We start from the raw sequence: 22672 nt of genomic DNA, 5'->3' as shown, positions 1-22672 counted from the left end.
TCTGAATGGGCCTTCCCCCTTAATCAGATTAGTGACTACCCTAATTGTCATCATAGAACTTACATCCATTAACTGATGGAAGCAGATGCAGTGACCCACAGCCAAGCACTGGACTGTGCTCCTAGAGTTCAGTTGAAGAGAGAAAGGAGGGAATCATATGAGCAAGGGGGATCAAGAACATGGTAGGAGAAATCACAGAGGCAGCTGACACAAGCTCCTGGGAGCTCATGGACTATGGACTGACAGCTGAGAAACCTGCATGGAACTGAACTAGGCCCTCTGAATGTGGGTGACAGTTCTCTGGCTTGCTCTGTTGCGGGGGGCACCAGGACCTATTCAAGGTGTATAAACTGGCTTTTTGAAGCCCATTGCCTATGGTGGAATACCTTGTTCAGCCTTGATACAGGGGGAGGGGATTGGTCCTGCCTCAGCTTGGTATGCCAGACTTTGTTGACTCCCCAAGGGAGGTCTTACCACCTCTGAGGAATGAATGAGGGTAGGAAGAGGGTTAATAGGGGTGCAGGAGAAGAGGAGGGAGGGAGAATTGGGGTTTGTATGTAAAATGAAAAATAAATTTTTAGAAAAAAAGAAAATTGTGTATAATTTTACAAATTGTTAGTAGATTTGCAAATCAGTGGGAAATTGTTAGTCCACAATCCACAAAAGGATTTTTATTGAGGAATATAGACATTATTATTTTGGCTGCCATACAGTTCTCCTGGGGACAAAATGCTTTCTGTAATGATGACAATTAATTGAGAATTATGTGATATCAGTCAGCTCTTCATTGTCAATTAATGCAGTGGGAGAGATTCAGTCCCTGCCCTTGGGAATTGATCTTAGGTAACACTGGTAGAAGTATTAATTAAATGACTACAAAAATAAGAACTTAGCTGAAACATTTTAAAGTATTTGGAGATGAGACAGCAGGAAAAGTTTACCTACTTGGGGGGCAAGTAAGAGAGATTCTGAGGAAATCACACTGTTCAGGAGGGAGGCTCGGTGCAAGTAAAGTAAGCTCAACAGAATCGCATGATTTCTGAGCTGCAGTACACACACACACACACAATCACACTACACATGCACACACTCGCTCTCACACTCACACACACTCACACACTCAATCGCACACATTCACACACTCACACTACATATGCACACACTGTCACACACATTCACACACACTCACACTCACACATACACTACACACTCATACTACACACACACTGTCACACACATTCACACACACTCACACACACACACTCACACTATACGTGCACACACTCTCACACACATTTACACACTCACACTACACATGCACACACACACACACACCATAAATAATTAGGAAACTTATTTAGCTGTGAAGAGCTCACAGGACCTAGCTGATATCATTTTAACTCCCACAGTGCCTCAGTGCTAGAGACACTAGGTAACAAGACAACAGTCACTGTTGAAATTTGTTTTTTATTTAACCTGAACTACATTTAGCCATAGACATAGCTCTGAGACTATGGATTGAAGCAATGAATATGTTCTCTATTGAATTCAAGAATTAGGAGGATTTCACTCCTTGAAGGAATGTTAACATTCTAATCTAATCCAACCAGCACTTCATAAATTGCCTTTCTCCTAAGCAAAACATGCATAGAGGTGTTATGTAGGTAATTGAACAGCAGCCTTTATGGAGAGTGGAGTCACTATTTTGGCTAAAGAGAACATGCAGCTTTAATTTTGTATCTCCCAGATTTATTAGGTTGATATATCTTCTGTGTTTACCAGTCGGTGTGTGCACATCCCAAATAAGAGATCAGTAATCTTTTAAGAGAAGATGGTGAAGGGAAAAGATTGGGAACTTTTATGGAGATAACACAAGTAGATTAAGCAAAAACCCATTTTATTTAGGTCTTCAAGCTATAAACAAGCTACTTAGGTATCTTATATACAAGTGGGGGTACTGAAGACTTATCTTGCTCACCTCATAATCTAACAGACTCCTTCCTACCCAACAAACACTTTGACTACAGGAGAAACAGTAGAAAGGGTGATTAGAGATTAGCTGAAACAACACATTCTTCATTCGAGAGTCTGTGCTTCCATTCTTCAGTAAGCCATTCACAGGGATTCCTTACTTTTTAACTCATGGAGTCCCCAGCTGATTATCTGGCCTTGGCTTTGGATAAGTCTCTCACCACAACAGTGCTTTGATGGCCTGTCTGGATTGTAAGTCAGCTCTGATTTCTGCCCAGTTGTGTTCCCCATCTTAGATTAAGTTTATGGTTCTGTGTGACTCTGTCTTCATTACCCGCACCTTCTTTAAACCTCTTTTAACTACAGTTTCAATGGTGAGTTCTGTTCTTTGTCAGAGCATACTATTTGATGGCTGTCATTTCTTTGTTGCTGTAGATGATGCCTGTAGCATAGCTCCTACTCATTCATCCTTCAAGGACAATCCCAGGTTGTATCTCTGAAGGAAGTGCTCACCTGACTCCTCCAAGTTGGGCTGGGTAAGAGTTCCTAGGCTCCTATGGATTCCTGGGGCATGCCTCAGCTGGTTGTTTCTGAAGCTTCATTGACAAGTCACACTACCCTTGCCAATGAGGTGGTGAGTGTGTCCAAGTCTGAGCTTTGCTCTTCTCCATCCCTAGCATTGTGCTGCAATCAGCTGAAGTGCATATTTAGTAAATAAGTCCAAGAAAAATGCATGCTAAAGATGTTCAACAGAAGTAAATCAAAGGTTCAACATTAGCTATATATAATAAACATTTAAGAACCTTTTACAAATACAGATGACATAATTCACTCCAGTCCTTTCAAGTCAGTAGCCTGGGGTGGGAGGGGTGGTCTGAGTGTTCTGAGACTTGTGATTTCCTTAAGTGATGTGTGTGGCTGAGGCTAGGAACCAATGTCTCTGTGATCAGAGGACAAAAATTTGCAGGTGTGTCAGAGACAGATGAACCATTGATGCTTAAGGCAACTCTGTTCGTGAAATTGAATATGGTTGCTGCACTATGCTCATTTTTTCTCACCCCCCCATTATAAAGGTCCCTTCACTTTATATGCATACAGCTTGGTCTACCAGCCAGGTGTTACACTGTTTGTGGCACCATAGCTTTAATGTTCATGAAATTGCATCCCCCCAGACAAGCACACATGCTTTGAGAACCCTAGCAAAAGAAGGGTGGGTATTGGATTTTCATGAATATACACTGTATTAGGAAAGGAAGTCTCTTCTGCAAATGTTTCCTGGTTCTCTTGAAAAGTGACTTTTGTAACATTCAAGTCATTCCTATCTATGCTGATCACACCAATGAGCAGTGAGAATGAACAATGAAATATGTGTGAATGCATGTGTGAGTGTGTGTACGTGCATGCATGTGTGCATATGTGTGTGTTTTAGATGTAAATGACTGACCAAACCAAATGTTAGCAGAAAAGTGCACTCAAGTATCAAGACTTCAAAACTAATATTCAAACTCTCAATTTGTTTGTTTAAAAAAAGTTTAATGAGCTATAAAATAAATAACGCTTAAATATTAAATAGATTATTTACAACATGAAAAAATACTTTATCTCCACACATCTCATTATGTACAGAAATAAGACTGTCATGAAAAGTGACAACTGAGAGACTGGAACCATCAGAAGGCTCCACTTCCTTCATAGAGAAGAGGACCAATGTGGGTATTTTTGCTTCTGACTTGGCAGTGACATGACTGTTAACCTGTGAGGAAAGAGAAGTATCAGAGATAAGCTCTCGTCTGATGTGGGCTTAAACATTTTTCTAAGAATCAGAATTTGTCAGTTTCTTTTTTCTCTGATGTCCTAAATGCTAGATCTTCTCATAGAAAACTGCCACTTTGACTTAAGTTCATCTTTCATTTCTTAAATTATATGACTATGTGGAGAACTAAAATTGTTCACACCAGTTAAAACTTTGCTTAATAAAAAAATGCAACTCTAGTCAAGAAGAATAGTTTTCCTAACTGAATATACCTTGTTAGACACAATTAAAAACTAAGATTAAGTGTCTCACTATTTATGATATACAGTTAATTTAGGATAATTAGTACCAGAGGTATAATAATAGTAGCTACCAGTTAATAGGCAGCCACTACATGCTAGCACAGCATATTAATATCCCATTCCACCATTATGTATGTATGCATCAAGTCATAGCTTAAGCACAGAAGTGAAATATTGCTTAAAGATGCAAAGAATATTAAGTATAACATTGTCACGAACAATTACCTGTTTCATGATTTATAATCATCTAGAATGTGTCAAAAATAGAAGCTTTGATTCAATAGACCTAAGGTGTGTATAGGAATATCTTACTTAACTGTCACCTCAAGTGACAATTTCAATGAAGGCAGAAAAAGTGGGTAAGGGACACAACATTATCTTTCCTAAATGTCTCAGGATGTGAATTTTTTGCCTCCCTCTTCCTCTGTCACCTTCATTAACTCTTTAGTGTGTACTTTCTACCTAAAACATACTTAGCTCTCTCTGTTTAAAAATTAAATCATAGGTTTTTAGCAAAGCACTCTCAGATGTGTGCCCCTTCCTTCCTTTAAAGGAAAATTCCAGTTCTTGTCTCAAAGATGATCTTCTTTCATGAGATAAGCTAACCTTGGCCCTCTACCGTGCGAGCGCACCCTGTCATTACTGCCTTGTCTCACCCAACAGTCACCCAAATGAGGCCATTTCTGTGCTTCTAAAATGACCTGCTAACCTCTCAGTATTTCCAGTGTTGCTTCATAATTGTTCTCCTGACTTCCTAAGTTCTTCCCAGATCACAAGGCCATTTGGGGGTACATGATCTTCCCAATCTCTTAAATGTGTCCCACTTTTTCTCCCAGTTTTGGAATGTTTCCCCATTCCATCAGTTCCTTTCTTATGACTTCTAATTTGCATTCCTCAATTCTTGAATTCCTCATAATTTTTCTCCATCTATAAAGCATTATGTTCTTTGAGAAAGGACTGAAGTTCCCCAAATCTATAGTCCTTTGAATAATGAGTAAATACTTAGTTCTTTCACAAGACTGAAATCAAACTTACTCAAAGAATAACATTTCCTTAAAAAGGTTCTTCAAACACATTCATAATTAAGAACAGATTCCTCCTTTGCCTTGAGACAAGTGTTGTCATTTTTTTTCAAAATTATAGCATCTAACAGGCAGATGAATTTTAATGACCATACCTGAATTGTCTTCAACTAGGCTATGACAGGCACATTTCCAGTTTCTTGACGAAGCTTCTTTCGCTCTTCTGCTTCTTCTTCATATTCCTTGAGGTGCCGTTTGCGAAGCCTTTGGAGAACACAGAATCCCACTGTTAGAATGTCTTACCTACCTGTGCAATGGGGATTTTTATGACAACGAGGACTTTATTCCGGTGACCTCTTATAGACAAGCAGCATTCCTTGGTTTGTTGCACTAAACCAAAGCCTAAATACAACTTAAATGTCTGTCTAATATTTCTTTGCTTGTGGGGAGCGCATTCATGGGGAGCATATTCATGCTGCCACTATATAAACACATTTCTAGAACACCAAAATGTAAGTGTATAGTCACAATGAAAACTTTCATACAATGTGGAACATAGCCATGTCTCTTGTTGTTATTACTGAAGAATTCAGCATTGAGGGTGATGGTGTAGAATAGACGGTTACATGCACATAAATGAATGAATATGTGGGAATGAATTTAAGTTTCTATTAAGTGATTTTAAACAACTAGAATTTTTTAATGTTTATAAAACAATTTGTATTTTATTTCCAAACATAAATGTTTCCTTCTAACTTTATTTATTGCTGCATTCTATTTTTAAACTCCACAGTTTAAAATTGGGGGATGTTGTCCACTACTTTCAATGTCCCATCAGACATTGCCATTAATGTTTAAGGTAAACTATTCATTTCAGTTATGAAAAAATACTCAGTAAATGTGGCTTAGGGTTGGTATTGATTATGTTTCAAATATTATAAAAAATTGAGAGAAAAATCACTTTCTAACAGTGACAGATTGGAGCTGGACTAGTGACACAGAACCATCACCCCAGCTACTCAAGAAGCCAGGACAGGATGATCACAAATTCAAGCAAGGAGAGGTTGGGAAACATGGACCCTTTCTCAAAAAATTGAAACTGCTGGAGATGTAGCTCAGCGGGTGAGTACTTGGTCAGCATGTGTGAGGTTCTAAGTTCTATCCCCAACACTGCCACAAACAGAGAGTCAACATAAAACAATAATCATTCCACATTCTTCCAGAGGATTATTGAGCTTTGAAAGATGAATAACTACAAGTTCAATTATTGTGAAACATCTTTAGCTCACATTTTGTTTTCTGGTTTTCTATAACAAATAATAGTGGTTCACAGGGGTTCTCTTTTCTTTCCTAAAAGCATTTGCATATCTGGCTTGAGGCACTAGAAGAAATTCCAGGTGTACAAAACAAATTTATCCTGCACATCAAGCTCCATGTGCATAATAAAATAGCTTTTACCTGTCATTTTATCCATATCTGATTTGAATTTAACAATAAACAATGACAGGAGACAAGTTCTGTATCCTGAAGAACAGCAGTGATGGATCATGTACACAATCCAGTTGTTAAGGTAATTTACCAAGACCTAAAATTAGAATAATGAATCCACTGCTTTTCCCAAGGCCTAGCAGCAGTGAGTCATTCTAGAATCATGCAGGCCCTCCTCCAGCTTCCCTTATCCTGTGGCTTCTGTCTGAGAGACAATACCATGCTGATGTACCCATCAGAACAGTGTAGTACGGGCATTCTTTGGTCCTGAAGCGAGGCGTGTTGCCCAGGGAAGATGCTGTGGGAGGACCACAGTAACAAAGTTTGTCCTTGCTGCCTACACCATGCCATCAGGAGGAAATGTCTTGCTTTGTTTCTTAATACGTTCCCACACTATAATACCCAATAAGGACAGAAATAGGTCTATCCTGTAAACCAATCAGCACCACGCCAAGAAATTACAAGCTCAGAGCTTTGCATTATACTGTGAAAAGAGACATAGATTTTTTTTATTGTTGATCTTAAGCCTTTCCAGATTTTATTTTTAATGCCGAAGAACTATGTTTGAGGCTATGAGCCCAATATGACCCTAATTAGTTTCTGGTAAGCTTTATGCTTAAGTGCAAAATACTCAATGACAATACTAGCACTTTCTGAGATTTAAAGATAACCATTATCAAAAATACAATATGCAATAAAAGTATCAATTTTTAATTAAAACATATCCTAGCTCTAAAAGATGGCTTTATATGCCATTTCAATGAGTCAAAGTAATGCAGCTCTTGATTATATTCTGCTCATGGGTCACTTGCTATAAATTAACTCACATAAAATATGACAGCAAAGCCTGGTAGAAATAATGACAAGAGTTAATTCTTAAGTTGTGCTGTACTTACTGGACTATGACAACAATGCCAACAGCTATCAAGGTTACAGCAGAGACGAAGACAGTTATGGCTGCTAATGCAATCTTGGATAGGTCATTGTCATCACCGCTGTGAGTCTTCATGGATTTTTCTCCACACCGTTCACCAAAGTAGTCAAGATGACAACTGTAACATCACATTTCATAACTATAATTGTTGAAAAGGTTCTGTGTATTTTAAGTCTACCAATTCATGACAGTCACTTAATTTAACCTAGAAAGGCCATGTCATCGTCTATACTGCAAAATTATGGGACATGGAAAGCATTCTATCTAAGGATCTTTAAGAAAAAGTGTTATTAGTTTAGACGTGAGTGCGATATTCCAAGAAGACACGGTGAGTCATTCCTTGTGTTCGTCTTTTTAGGACCAACTGATGACTTCGGTGCCTGGTTTTACAGTTAATACATTCAACTCTCATTTACTTTAGTGCTAGGGGTTTGTGAGTGTTTGGAGATGTTAGAACCACATGAAAGGTTGTGCAATAAATACCATAAGGCTCTTTTTAATTTTTGTTTTGCAAAAGACTTAAAATATATCTATATTATGTAATAAAATGATGGTTAATACCAATAGAAAATTAGAGCCCCTTTGCCCCACTTTTTAAAGCCTGAAATTTAAGATTTTTTATCTATTTTTAAATGCTTACATTTTAATTGAGTGTACAGACATTGGCCCACAAAGCCTACATATTTTGCACCTTATCTTTTAATGAAGTTTCCGGGCCTTGGTTTATAGACTGGAAAAGTCAAAGGTCTATGGAGGTTTCAGGCACGATGCAGGATGGGGTTCTAAACCTACTTGCATGTCACTGCCTCCAGGTTCTCGATGTATTTGCATTCACCATGAATGCAGAAGTTCTGGAACTCCGTATCACATGGGTTCTTCTTCTTCTTTTTGTTTCTTCTACCTTTCCCACTTTTGCCACCCTTTTTCCTTCTTTTGGGTTTGTCTGAAGTCTTGTCCCCTTCTGCCTTGTTTTTCTTGGGCTTAATTACCTGTTCAACTGGAGAAAAGGGAAGTTTGACAAGTTTAAGGTCGTGTTTACTGTCAACATCTTCTTTTCTTAAGAATCACATGAGATATATGAGACTGAGAAATCACAGCACTGAGAATAACTTTTGCCTCATTATTTAACATGATATACACATGATAAACCTCCACAGGATGTCTATGTCAGATGGTTCTTACTAATCTGTGTCACAAGCTACTTTTGTTCTTTTACCTAAGTATGTACGTAGATGCACTGTACCTCACATGATACAGAAGAAAATAGCTCAGTAAAGACAAAAGGCATCTTCTAGAACAAGAGCTGAAAAGCAGTGCTGACATACTTAAGCCTTTTTGTTTGTTTTCATTATATCAAACAATGTCTCTTGAGAAAGGACAATGCCATTGACTAAAATGTGATGTAAGACAAATCTACTGATTTTACTTTTCCATAATTGTTTTAGGCTCACTGTCTTAAGCTGGAAATTAGTGGGTACTACTTGATGATGTACAAAACTGGAAAATGTATGCTACTGAAAACAACAAAAATAAAACACCATGGGGGGGTTCTTTGTTGCTTTCAATCTATATAAAATAGCACCAAAATACTGTGTCCTATGCTTCAGTGTGCCACCTCAACTCATCAGATCTAGAGTCCTCAGAACTCTGAAAGGTGTAGTTAATTATATGTTAAAGACAGGGAGGGGGAAGGCTTAAGTTGTTTAATGTTGTACGTTTGTTGTGCGGATTCTTCAATAGGTATGTATGACCATGTGTTCAGAAAAAAAAAAAAGCTACCAAGAAGAGAAGGCAATGCTGTTCCCAAAAGCAGGGCAAGCACCTATCACATGGAACACAATAGAAATGTTACAAGAAGGCTAACAGGGGTGTCAAAGACAGCGTCTCTGTCTTAAGGAAATAATAGTAGGGTTTTCTTTGTGTTTTTTTTTAGCAGCTTACTTTGTGTGCATTAATAAAAGCTAAATTGGGAGTAATGTTAATGAGGTGGCCATGCAGTGTTTATACAAAAACTTTCTTCTGGTTATTAAGAAGTGCAAGTTAGAAAAAGCCCTCAAGGGGAACTGTCTTAAATGAATATCACTATACTTCATCAGGTAGATTAGAAGTTCAAGCCAAATAATAGTCACTGTACTGAAGTGTCACAACAGACAGGACACCCATGGGCATTTAAGCAAGCAGCCTTCCAAATGAGCTCAGCCAATAGTCTCAGCTGAGCTGCAATTCTAAGCATTGGCCACTTGCTCTACTAGAAATTGATTTGCCTTCTGAAAGTGTTAATATCGTAAATTCTGGACACCCAATGGTCTAATCTAATTCCCTTTTCCATAGCGCATATATATATATATATATATATATATATATATATATATATTAGAAGCATGACACTGAAGTAGAATGGTCATTGAGGTTTATCCCTCCTGTCACTTGCCCAGTCCCTGTCCCTGTGTTAGGACACCCACTCACTCTTCTTCAATTCTGGGAGACAACAAAGGAGGGGGAAGAGGAAGGGGAGGAGGGGGCATGAAGGGAAGGAAGGAAGAAAGAGGAGGAGAATCTGCTAGCAAAGTCTAAAAGAACTTAAAGAATTCTGGAGTCACCTTATTCTACCTCTACAGTAGATACTTCTAGACCTGACTTATCAAGGTCTCTTCTTCCCTCAAAATGCAAAGCAAAATGGAGGTAGTGAGTTTTTATCTCTCATTCAAAAGAAAGGTATTTTTTAAAGATCTGTTTGATAAGAGAAAAAAGGGGTCTCCAATTTGAATAAAAATAAAATATACACATACTTGTGTTTCTTTAACATTTTTAGAGGTTGGTCATTTTTTTTCTGTTCCCTTATTTGTGTTAAAAAAAAATCTTGGTATTTGAACACAGTAGTATGGGGGAGGGGATACAAGCATTAGGCTGCAAGGCCCACAGGAACATTTATGACTACCTGTGCTCTCAGAATGGAGGTCATGTGGCACACTTGGAAGAGAACATAGTCCCTGGAATCACACAGATGGAGGTTCCAATTCTGACTGGGCCAAGGAACCTTTCTGACCTTCCGTTATTGTGTAAAATGAGCATAATAACTTCTATTTACCAGAATTGCAAAGACTTTGATTAATGCCTTGGACCTATAGGATGCAATCTACAATAGCTCTTTAAAGGATATGCAATAGCCACACCTACAGAGCAATTAGAAAACTCTGAAAAGCCATGTTTCTTCTGAAGCCACATTGCTATGACCAAACCACATCTCATACACAGCATTTTCCCAGTCTCCTCCACTTACCTCTGACTGAATCATCTATAACATAGCCAGATATTTGTGGTTCATTATCATATTCCTCTGAGTAGTCATAGTCCCCTGTGGAGAGTTCACTGCCAGAGGGCATTTCACTTATGGTAGAGACCTCACTTCCCACAGAAACCACAAGTTCAGTGGCATTGTGGTGCCCAGAAAATGCTTGACTTTTCCCAGAGGTGGTGCCATTCAGATCCAACCCAGCTGCATAATGGCCTGCAGGGAGGGAATAAGAAGCCTTGAGTCTAGTCTCACTGTGTGAGCAGTGCAGGCGAGACTTGTCTCCTCCTATCAAAGCAGCTATCACATGTGTGCTATTGTTTTTATTTGCATGAGCCACTCACGAAAGCAACTTCACAGTTTGCCAAGAAGCAAACTCAGCCGCTCCAATTACGGACTTTCTTTTATCTGGGTTTTCTTTTCCACAGATAGCCTACAATAATTCCCACGATTTAAAAAGTCCTGCCAAGTCAGTCCAGTAGGATCACATAACAACGTCTAATAGGCTCTCAGTGCAGGTCTGACTTGCACGCCTTTATGCTGCCTCCTTATGCTGGATGTGGAGATACATTTTAACACTTGTTTACTGTTGAGTCTGTACATAAAATGTAAAAAGTAGTGCAATGGTGGCTTAGAGCAAGGGCTTTCACCATCTTTAATCCAGTATTATGATTATTATTATCACAGAGAAAAAGTTGAGAGTACCTGGTAATTTTGGGGGAGCCCTGAGTTCCAGTCCTTGTCTTTTATGATTTTTCTTTTTTTCCTTTTTTAACTTTTTCAAATCTCAAAGCTTTCAACCTCTCTCTAGGGCACTTTGAGTCTGCTTTAGCAAGGTAAAACTAAAATGCCTAGACACAAGAGATGGAGACAGAAGGCAATGAACCCTCCTCAAATTCTCTTGGATTAACTACTCTTGCGGAAATTACTCCACCTGTATGGATTCAGTTTCCTCGGGTGTCAAAGGAAAGCCTAGGCTAAAATGATCTCTTAGGTCTCCATCTGCTGGATTTTAGTGTAGGTATTCTCGCAGCAGCCTGGTCCTTGGGGCATGCTAGAGACTCCTGTCTGCTTCTCTCATTCTCTTACAAGAGCAAATTCAGCGGAGGGAACTACGGGCATCCGCTTCCTGGCCGGCCGGACAAATTTAGGGGCGTCAAAGGACAGCAGCATTTAAGGAGTACAGCCCAGGCGGCTGCCGGAGGCGGTGGGTGCTCACCTGAGCCTAAAATCAGCAGCAGCGACAGCACCGGCAGCGCCCGCGGCAGCAGCGGAGTTCTCATTGGTCCCACCGGACGGCGGCGTCCGGGTCTCTGCGGCGATTCGACAGCGGCGGCACCGGGCGGCGGGAGCAGTGGGACCGCGGAGCAGCGGGCGAGCACCGGCGCGGGGATGCCCAGCCCGCCGGGCTCCGGGGTGCGGGAGCGGCCAGCGCCTCGGGCTCGGCTCGGGATGTAGGGGCGGTGGCCGCGTGTCAGGAGGGAGAGGAGCAAGCGGACTGAGGGTGCGGTGCGGTGAGCACCTGCTGCTTTATAAGCCGGCGGGAGCCACCGCCCGTGACGTCACGGGCCGGCCGTGGGTGGAGGAGGCAGGAGGTTACTACCCCAGAACCCGGCAGCCAGACAGCAGCCAGGAGGAAGTGAGGATCCAGCCCTGTCAACGCCGGGGATAAACTTTCCCGCTGGTGTTCTAAACTGGAGTGGTGCAGAGCAGCTGGCAGCCCACAGTCTCAGTGCCACAGGCTCTGAAAAACCTCTGCATATGCGTTGATGTTAGCAGGATAACAAGCCGGGGGGATGAAATAGCAAAGTCCCAGGTTAGGGCAGAGTTTTAAGAGCAGCTGTGGTTTTGCAAGGTTAGCCTGAAGACTTTGAGGAAGATAAAGGAAGGTAGTTAACTAAATGAGAAGGCACAGCATTCCCACAAGAGCCGGAGTGTGTGATGGGTTTGCCTGACAGCCTAGGGCCCTTTCCCACCTGGGCTCTTAAAGACTCCAAGTGGCCCAAAATATCAATCAAACACACTCTCCAGGCCCTAGGGACCTTTCCCACCTGGACTCTAATTTTAAAGACTCCAAAATGACCCAGGTATCAATCAGACACCCTCCCCAGGGCCTTTCAAAGCAGTACTTGCTGGCCTTTTGGTGTCGAATTAGGTGCTTAAGATTTTAGGTGGATGTGGCCAGACACTGGCACTTGAAAGTTGAAATAGAGGATTGTAGGAAGAAGCCAAGCTGGGCTATAGGACGAAACCAAAACCCAAGCAAAATTGATAGTTAGGTTCTCACTAACACCTTGCCGGGGGCCTATACTCCCCCTTTTTACAGACAAATAAAAGGTAGAGTGGATTGGCACCCGCATGCAAACACGCATGCCATGTAGCTTTGATTCAGTTTAGTTTGGCTCTGAAATTTGCCTCTTGCCACACTGATAGAGACACACTAAACCGATCTTTGAGAAGAGGTTTGCTGGAAAGAAGAAAGTTTCACATTTCACAGGACACAGGACAGAAAGGGGGCATGCATGGTGGTGTAGGTGGGTGGGGCCTCTCCATTCAGATTCAAAGGATCCAGTGAGGGCCCATTTCTAGCCTCAGAGGGGGGCCCTAATGATGACAGGTCTGTGTCTCCAGCATCCAGACTAGAAGATCTAGCCTACAGAGCAGGCTTGAGGCCTATTTGGGCTGGCAGAAAAGACTGACTCAAAAGAGAAACACCCACAGGAATCCAGAAGGACGTTTAATTTAACTAGTTAAAAAAGAAAAAAAGGGGGGGGGGTAGTTGCTTCATTGATTAACTTCCATGTTCTAGCAGCCCAGAACTCAATTTTTCTTGACTTAATGACAACAAGGTGTATCCTCAAAACTGTGTCTCTCCCTGAGTGTGTCCCAAATGGCCTTTTTAGGAATGTCAGTCACTGTGTGTTTTTCCTAATTCTGAGAACTGTTTTAAACTCTTTTTTTTTAACAGCAGGGAGTGGGTTAAACACTAACACAGGCCTTATGGTATGACATACACTAAAGTCCTGAACGGTGGCTTCCCTTCATCTCAGGGTTTGATGAAGATACCATTTTCCTTTTCAGGGAGGGCTCGCCAAGAGGGAGATTGAAATCCTGTTTGTTGGGTTCCCAGTGGTGTGGGCCACATACATGATTAAGCAGTTCTACTAAAGCAGGTAAGAGTGATTGGTTCAGAGTGCCCTGGAGAAGGAGGCTGCAGTTTAATTTGGTCTGTAGGTATCACAGAAAGCTGGGGTGGGGGGGGGAGAACCTTCTAAGCAGGAAGTTTGGGTGGGAAGGTAACAATTTAGGGTGGGCAAGCATAGGGATGAAGGTGTGAAAATGTCCCTGCCCATTCTGAGGTGGGGTCCCAGCCGGCTCTTTCATCCTTTTTGGTGGATGAGGTGACTGTGTGACTCAGAAGAACTTAGTCTTGCCCACAGAGGACAGGCAGTCTGCTTACAGGGCTACATACATTCTTAGTCTCATAGGTTTCGTTTTTTTGTTGTTGTTTTCTTTTCTTTTTGTTTTTTTGTTTTGTTTTGTTTTATGAGACAGGGTTTCTCTGTATTGTTTTGGAGGCTGTGGGTCCAGCCCGGCCTCGAACTCACAGAGATCCGCCTGCCTCTGCCTCCCGAGTGTGGGGACACCAGACCTTGAGCAGAAACCCACTTCCCCTTCGGCCTGGGAGCAGGCATCTATGTAATGTTTACTGAAAACAATTCAGTGCTTTAAAGCTTGATAGGGCTCAGATAAGGGCTGGCTCACTGAAATACCATCCCTTTCACACCTCCTACGGCTAGATGCCTCTTCCTGTCCCTGCCCCCTGTGGTGTCTCCCCGATTCTGGGGCTGGAGATTAAACCACCAGCCAGGAGGGTGAGAAGTGGAAAGAATGGTATGTAAATGGATGGCAAAAGTCCTTAAAAAGGGAAGCTCTTTTTTCTTGGAGAGACTTCTCCAGAGACTTCTCCAGAGACTTCTTCTGAGAGCTCTCTCCTAAGCAGACTGGGGTCTCCTCCTAAGCTGACTTGGGAAGCATAAAGTTTTCTTAAAGCAACCGACCGGTCTCTGTGTCATCTATCCCAACCACCTCGCTACATTCTTGGATGCAGGCCGCACAGCAGGTGCGACACCGAGTGCTGGGATTAAAGGCATGCACCACCACCGCCCGGCTCCATTTGTTTTCTTAAATTTCTTTTTACTGTGCACAGCAATAGCTTGTTTATACTTACAAGGCAGCTAGATCAAGCGGTTTAACACATTTTGGTTCCTATTTTCTTAATCTTTTACTTAAATAATTTATTACTATTTTATGTGAATGGGTATTTTATCTGAATGTATATGGTACCTAGGGTCTGGTACCTACAGATGCCGAAAGAGAGCATTCCCTTGGCAATGGGAGTACAGACAGGTGTGAACTGCCATGTGGGTCTGGGAATTAAACATAGGTCCTCTCGGAGAACTGTCAGTATTCTAACCACTGGGAATCTCTGCAGCCCCTGATTTAGTCTAAGATCTATACAAGTTTTGGATACCTGACATCAGAACCAAGTTTTGAAGCAAAATTTAGCTGTTTACATGAAAATTCCTGGTCATTTTCTGATTGGAAATTTGGATCATTTACATTTTTTTCTGCCACACAACCTAGTCATGGGGCAAATAGTTCTTGATATAAAGCTAGATTCTCATACATAAATTCTACTACATGTTAAGTTAGATAGTATTTTAAGACCCAAATTCCTCCTCTGAAAACAGGAAGAAAACGCCTAGGTTTTGTTAAATAGACACATGGCAGAAGATACACAAGCCATAGCATAAACCCTGGGGTGCTGAGAGCAGTTAGTACAGGGTGTCCTTGATGTTGTGACAGTTATTTCAGCAGTACACTGAAGACAAGAGCAGCTCACAAGGCAAGCAAAGTAATCACTTTCAGAACTTTCAATCTGTGAACTTGGCACTATTTTCCATGAAGACATTTGGGGCAGTTTATGATATATGCAAGAGTATCCTGTGGTGTCATACCAGCATCATAGAGCAGCACTCATGTGTCTGTCATATGTTCTGAAACATATGCATGAGTAGGAAACCAATCCTATGTAAATGTAGAACTCAACATTCAACAAGGTAGGCTGAGAAAATCAGGACTGATATCAACAAATTCAAGTGAAATGGTATTCGACTATATCCTGAAACATTCAAGTTTCTCTTTAAGTTGTGTGAGGTTAAGGACTCTCCTGGGAGCAGATGCCCCTAACCAGTCACTCCCATTAGTGTCTACTATATGAATCCCATCGTAGATGGATAGGAAAAAAATCACTTTGATTCTGCTAAAACATGCCCTATAAAACCAAAAGTATAATGTGCCTGTCAATAAAGTTGATGTTGTGTTTATATAGATAGGGCTGAGTAGTATCCTGATGAGTCAACACATGAGCTAACCACAGTTCTCCATTGGAAACAACATTTTATACAGTATAATACACTCCTTAGCTCCATTAGATAGGCTTTAATTTTCCTCTTTTTACTTTGATATTTATCCTTGCCAAAGAATATACCATTTGTATTTCCTTTAAAGAAGTAAAGAACTTAACCTGACCCTTGTAGTTGAACATCTAAACCTAAGTATGGGACAAGTAAAGCAGTTAATTTTGATAAAATAGAAACAACAATAGCAACAAAAAATGTTATATACAAATATCTATCAGCTCAAAATTCTGATGGTTAGACAAAAGCCAGCATTCCTTAGGAGTCTGTGAGGCCAGTCCCCTGGACCAAAGAAGGCATTTCACTTATCGCTGGCAAAGGGGACAAATGGCTATCTGTGGTGGCTATTAGAATACCAAATTGCACGCTGGCCTCCAGGTACCCTCAGTATCACAAGTACCTGCTATACTTTTCAAAGTCCCTGCTGGCATCCTAGCTCCTCTCAGCACTTCTCACCCCACCCCTTCAGCTTAGAGGCTCCCCTCCCCCAGCTTCTCATACTTCTTACAACCCTGCTATTTCATCTCTGTTCTTCCTCTTAGCCCTCTCGCTTGCCCTTTCTTTTTCTCCTTTGCCTTCAATCTCTCTTTTTCTTTTTCTTTTTCTCTCACTCTCCCCCCCATCTCTCTTCTCATGACCTGGCTCGGTCTACTGGTCATGTTTGCTCTACTACTTTCTCTCTCTGCTCTGGAATCTTCCAGATGCCTCTGGCTATACTCTCTCTCTCATATCTGCAATAAAAACCCTCCCCTCAATCATATGCTGGAGTGGACATGTTGTCGGTTTATACCATGCCCACATTTACATCAAAATTTTATATGTAGTTTGTTTACTCAAATATATTTTGCGATGTAGCATCAGTCTGGTCATAGGGGCCATAACGTCAAGTAATTCATACTTTCCTCATCTTTAAGGAAATCTTGTTAATAGGGAAATAGTTAAGCCACATAGAAACAGTGTGTGAAAATACATTTGAGTAATGAGAAGTGCTCTTTGTGATGTAGAAGAATTAGGATGGGACAATGATCCTGAATTGTAAACTTGGATTGGCATGAAGCATGAAGGACACTGTGCAGTGTGTGTCTTGAACTGGATTTTAAAACAGCGGAGGGTTTCAGGACCCAGGACTTAGACATTTATTTCAATAATCATTTATTTCTGTTAATTATTTCTAAGCATCACTGGACAAAGATTTTGTTAACTCTTAATAGAAGAGTGAGCTGTTGGACTCACCGAGAGCTCTTTAAAATGTACACTCCATTCTCTCCTCTTGATGTAGTAGATTGGGTACTGTCTAAGTCTATGTACTTTTCTTTTTAATAGATCCTACCCAAAAATTGGGGATGCAGCCAAGTACTATCAGTCAACCACCATGTATGGGTTCAACCCTCAGCACCAGACCAGGGGAGAACAGGAGGAAAGAAACAGCACACAGAGAGATGACCAGTTGCAGAGACTGCACATTCACATATATGCAAGTTCCATTTGAAAGGAGGGAAGAAGGATAAAGAAATTACAACAGGAAGCCAAAACAGACTGCGGTAGCAAGTGGTCTAAGTAAAAGAAAGGCACATAGTTAGCTCAGAAACATGCTACAAAATGATTTCTTACTATTCTTTTCATTCCACTAAACTATTTTTGAACATACAAGGAAAAAAATCCACCTTATATATGGTTCTTGAAAAATGAATATGTCAAGCCTGATGTGGTGGCACAACCCTTTAATCTCAGTGCTCAGGAGGAAGAGGCAGGAGGACTTCTATGAGTTCTAGAACAGTCTGCCAGTCTGCCAGTCTGGTTTACATAGTGAGTTCCAAGTTGGCCAAGGCTATATAATGAGACCTTGTCTCAAAACAAACTGCAATCTATTACAATCATAAAACAATTATATTCTTTTTACATTAATATCAAATAAACACATCTTATGTACTTGGCTTTTCTGTAGTATGTTTTCATGTTCCTTGTTTTCTTACATTTTCTCCTCATATTTCCACTTGCCATACAAACTAATATTGTCCAATCTTTACAGTTGCTAAAAACCTTCTATTGGCTTTCTTCTTAAAAGTTGACAAGAGAAACAAGCCAACAAGAGGTCTGTGGTGGTTTCCTTAGTGGCCTGCATTTGCTACATTTCCACAGTATGGGTGTGGATGATCTCTTTAATGTTTGTGCATTTCACACACCTAAGCGTTCTTGTGTCCAGATTTACTGTATTTTCCCATGATCCCAATGGGCTTGTAACTACATTAAACTCTATGTTTCTAAATTTGTCCAATTTGTGAACATTTTTGAAGATGCACTTATGCAGTACTAAGTTTAAAAGGGAATTTATTTTTTATTTTCCTGATAATACTGTAACCTATAGAATATTATCAGTTTTGATGATACTTTCTAGGGAAAACTAAAATTATATAATTATTCCAATGTTTATAGATTTTGGGACAGTCATACTCTCGTGGTGAAAGAGAAAATAACAGTGTGTAAGTAAGAAGATGTACATTTAAAATATATGTATATGGTATTTTAAAGAGTAAAACAAGGAAAGAAAGCATATTAGTTGAAATTATTATAGTTATTACTTAAAATTTTAAAACAGCATGTATATAATGTGAAACAATGTTATAAATGTTTAAATACATAGTATGTTTACGTATGTTATATACACATAGAGAAATTCAGAAAGTATGCATACAAATGTTCATGTTGTCTATCTTTCAGTTAAGAAATCAATTCTTTATAAGTTCTAATATTTGCACAAAGATCATGTTTTGTTTTTTCCTTTTCTCTTTTGTGGTTAAAAGCTCCAAACTAATAAGATCTACCCAGTAAGCCAATCTAAGGTGATTTCAGTTGGCACATCATTCTCTGTGTTAAGAATGCCAGCTTTAAGAGAAAATGGCCTCTCTTGTCACCTATTCTTCTTACACCAGGATAGTGGCCCACATGTTTGTGCGGTCTTTCTCAGTGGAGTGTTTGGGCCTGGCTAGGCCTGCAGGATCCAGAGTTGGTATTCCTGTTGTCACCCAGGGTAAATTACTAGAGTGCTTTGTGGCTGTAGCTTTGTAACCTCCAGAAGATGATGATCAGGGTCCAAATCAAAGAACTGTTGTGGGGTTCAAATAGGATATTGTGTGTAAAATACTCAAACTATCCCATTTTTCATTATTGCTCAAATATGCAAAGCATTGAGTTATTATTAATATTAAGTCTGAAGAAAGCACTATGGAATGTAAGGAGAACTTTCCCAACAGCCATCTGTAGAATGAAACAAATAAAAATATAGATTTTGTTGTTGTTGTTTTTATAGCTTTAGAACATCTGCTTGTAGTGAAAGGTAAACCTGTAAGAATTCTGAGCTGCTTAGAATGCTGAAGGCAACAGGAGTGAGCCCCGTCATTAACATCCCATCTTTAACAGCATGCGTTGTTGGCATTCCCCCAGTATCCTTGCTTCGGGTACCACACACCATGCTGAGGTATCCATTTCCATGTCCTTGTTCAGCTGTGCAAGATGTTCCTACCGTGTTGTCATCATGCCATTATTTCTACAAAATCAGGTCATTTCTGCTATGAATATAATCTTTTGGTAGTGGATTTGTTTTTATCATAAACAGCTTACAGTCAAGTAAAAGGAAAAGTGAGCTGGGTTTTTTTTGTTGTTGTTGTTTATAATATGCGTACTAATTACCAAGTCAGTAATTGTGAGCCCTGACTCTTTTTATGTATCTAGTTTTTATCTCTTACTTTGTAATCAAGTCCCAGTATTTTCCCACTGGCAAGGTGCTCAGCTAAAATTGCATCTTCCAGAATTCCTTGAAGTTGATGGTGGCTGCTGTGACTAAATACTGTTAGTTAAATATATGGAGCTGGCAGAACTAGTGATACAATTTCCTTAAAGGGATGTTGAAGGATACTGTTGAAGCTGTGGGACACAGTCCTGCTATCCTCCCTTTCTACCCATTCCCAGATGCCTAACATATGGACGTTTGGCTGAGTCACCAGGAGTCATGATAGACTCTTCATTGATCCTGACTCTTCAAGACAGGGATTATGCTTGTGGAAAACAAGGAAAGAGCTAGAATCCATGACTTGAAACAGATACTACGTGTGTGTGTGTGTGTGTGTGTGTGTGTGTGTGTGTGTGTGAGATGTATATTCTGTATTCTTTCTTTACATGAAAGAAAAACTTTTATCTTATGACTACCATTGTAATTTTAGGTTTTATAATTAGTACCACTGAAGCCAATTCTAGATAGTCTAGTAGCCAGTAGTCTATGTTGGATCTTGTGATACTCCCCATCTACACCAATGTCCTGTATGCAGAGAACACTGGGAACCCAGCTGAAGGTAGCATCAAGAAGGAAATATACTCGATGGAGAGCCACGAGTGTCTTGTGAGAACATGTAAGAAAAGGCATAGAACATTTGAGCTTGTGCCCAGTGGCCTGGTGAGGGTTTAAGGAAATGGGGCATTGCTTATCATTGCATGCCATGAGGAGGTTAGCATGATTCTCTGATATGGGAGATCCTTCTGTGTGCTGTGAATATGTGTTGCTTTTATTGGTTGATAAATAAAGCTGGTTTGGGCAGTGATCAGGAAGAATAAATCCAGGTGGAAAATCCAAACAAAGATGCAGAGAGAAGAAAGGTAGATGCCTTGTAGTCTCTGAAGGAGTAAGATGCCAGAACATTACCAGTAAGCCATGTAGTGATACACAGATCATTTAAAAATGGGTTAATTTATAAGAGAGAGGTAGCCAGCAATAATCCTGAGACATTGGCCAAACACTTATATTTAATATTAGCCTCTGTGTGACTATTTCACAAGTGGTTGTGGGGACCGGGAGCAGGAGAGGCTGGGGACCAGTGGAACAGAGAAAAACATTCAACTACAATTTTCCTACTAAGTCTTACATAGACTGAGAGAGGCTGAAGCTATAATAATTAAGAACCATTGGCCTCCTGCTAGTCAGCTGAATTCAGGATGTTTGGTGATGCTTGTGGTTTGGGCAATGATACTGCTTATACAGCTATGACCATGATGGTCTTGCTTTTGCCTTAATCCTTCACGGCCTTAAGTGGTATTATATGGTGTTAATTATCAGAGAAATTATTCATGGTGGTTAGAACATAAAGATTTAGCCCATAGTGCCAGATCACTCTGAGGGCCAGGAACAGCCTTTTCTTCCTCCCCTCTCCTGGTTCTCAGAGCATGGTGTGTTTTCAATATTCTCTGAGTGAACTGAAAAGCAAGTACTTAGTAAGCAAACTAAAAACACTGAATTACTATCTTTATTTCATATATACTATTTTAATGAATTTATCTCCAGTATAACATCTTTATTTCATAGCTGCCATTTGAATAAGTTTATGCCCTTTTCAGAGCCAAATTTATATGAAAAGATCATGCAGTGACAAAGTTTAAAATAATTATCAAAACTGTGGGAAAGTGTACCTAAAAACTATTAAGAAAGAAAACTGTATCCAATAGGGATAACTTAATAAAAATAGAATCAGGGTGTAACCTATTTGTTCATCGCCCTTATTTCCAAGGCCCATTTTAAATGTACCAGATTAATTTAGTAGATAATATAATCTATCATGCAGGTTCATTATTTACTATACTATAAAATAATTCATAATTTACTGTCGATTCTGAAACCAGTAGCTTAAGTGTACATTCATTTTACAGTAAGCAGTTTCTCTGACTGAAATGAGTCTCTTTAAGTGGTAGATGATGTCATACAATTTACATAACATTCATGAGATTTCATGTTTTAAGCATGAACCTCTCTGGAGGTCACATATTTCCTGCAGAGAAATAGATTCTAAGTCCAGTTCTCTTGCCCCCAAACCCAATGCATGTGATCTCTATAAATAATACAGCTGGCATACATAAAACGAGACACAAAATAGGTGCTCACATGTTTTGTTAAAATGGAAGATAAAGCCTGAAAAACTGTTGGTACTGTAGACAGATTGACATGACTCCGTGGCTGATAGAGAAAAGCCAAGACCAAAGCTGCTCCTGGGTTTATAACACATGAAAAACTGAAGGGATGTTTGGAAGGCTGAAGTCAGCTATGGCCATGTCCCTAAGCAGGGTCATCTCCTAAAGAAGCCAACAGCTATGACAGCATTCTTGAACGGTGTATCCAGCTCACCCAGACTAATCCCCCTGCAACTTTATGTTACACTTTGTCCTTACTGGTTTCCCTAGGTTTGTAAAAGCTAGGAAAATGCACACAGGCATATCAGAAGTCCTCATTCTGACTCAAAGTGTCTAAATTGGGTTGTTTCTCTCCTGTTCTGTGCAAGTCTGATTAGGCTGCTTCTGACAGTTAACATTCCAGTCCCCAAAGGGCCATGCTGTGTCCCTCAACTCCACTCACTAGGCATGTCTTCAGCACCTGTTACATCTAGACACT

The 22672-nt window shown here is 40.2% G+C and overlaps 1 protein-coding gene across 1 annotated transcript; it reads right to left on the bottom strand.

Annotated features, from left to right (window-relative positions):
• Positions 1–3487: 3487 nt before the first annotated feature.
• On the bottom strand, positions 3488–12250 carry Areg (amphiregulin). The gene is made up of 6 exons (XM_005068159.3): positions 11982–12250; positions 10751–10978; positions 8263–8467; positions 7433–7588; positions 5204–5312; positions 3488–3724 (listed from the first exon to the last, which is right to left on the bottom strand). The coding sequence occupies exons 1-5, from the start codon at positions 12043–12045 to the stop codon at positions 5219–5221; spliced, it is 747 nt and encodes a 248-aa protein (XP_005068216.1). The 5' UTR covers positions 12046–12250; the 3' UTR covers positions 3488–3724; positions 5204–5218.
• Between the last annotated feature and the right edge of the window lie 10422 nt (positions 12251–22672).

Source organism: Mesocricetus auratus, unplaced genomic scaffold, assembly GCF_017639785.1.
Source record: "Mesocricetus auratus isolate SY011 unplaced genomic scaffold, BCM_Maur_2.0 Super-Scaffold_100006, whole genome shotgun sequence".
Lineage (NCBI taxonomy): Eukaryota > Metazoa > Chordata > Mammalia > Rodentia > Cricetidae > Mesocricetus > Mesocricetus auratus.
This window is presented reverse-complemented; position numbering and strand designations above follow the sequence as displayed.

Coding starts and splice junctions, on each gene's coding strand:
- Areg (XM_005068159.3), bottom strand. CDS start 12,045: ATGAGAACTCCGCTGCTGCCGCGGGCGCTGCCGGTGCTGTCGCTGCTG. Junction 8,468..10,750: donor TATAGATGATTCAGTCAGAG/GTAAGTGGAGGA, acceptor CCTTTTCTCCAG/TTGAACAGGTAATTAAGCCC. Junction 7,589..8,262: donor CTGGAGGCAGTGACATGCAA/GTAGGTTTAGAA, acceptor GTGATGTTACAG/TTGTCATCTTGACTACTTTG.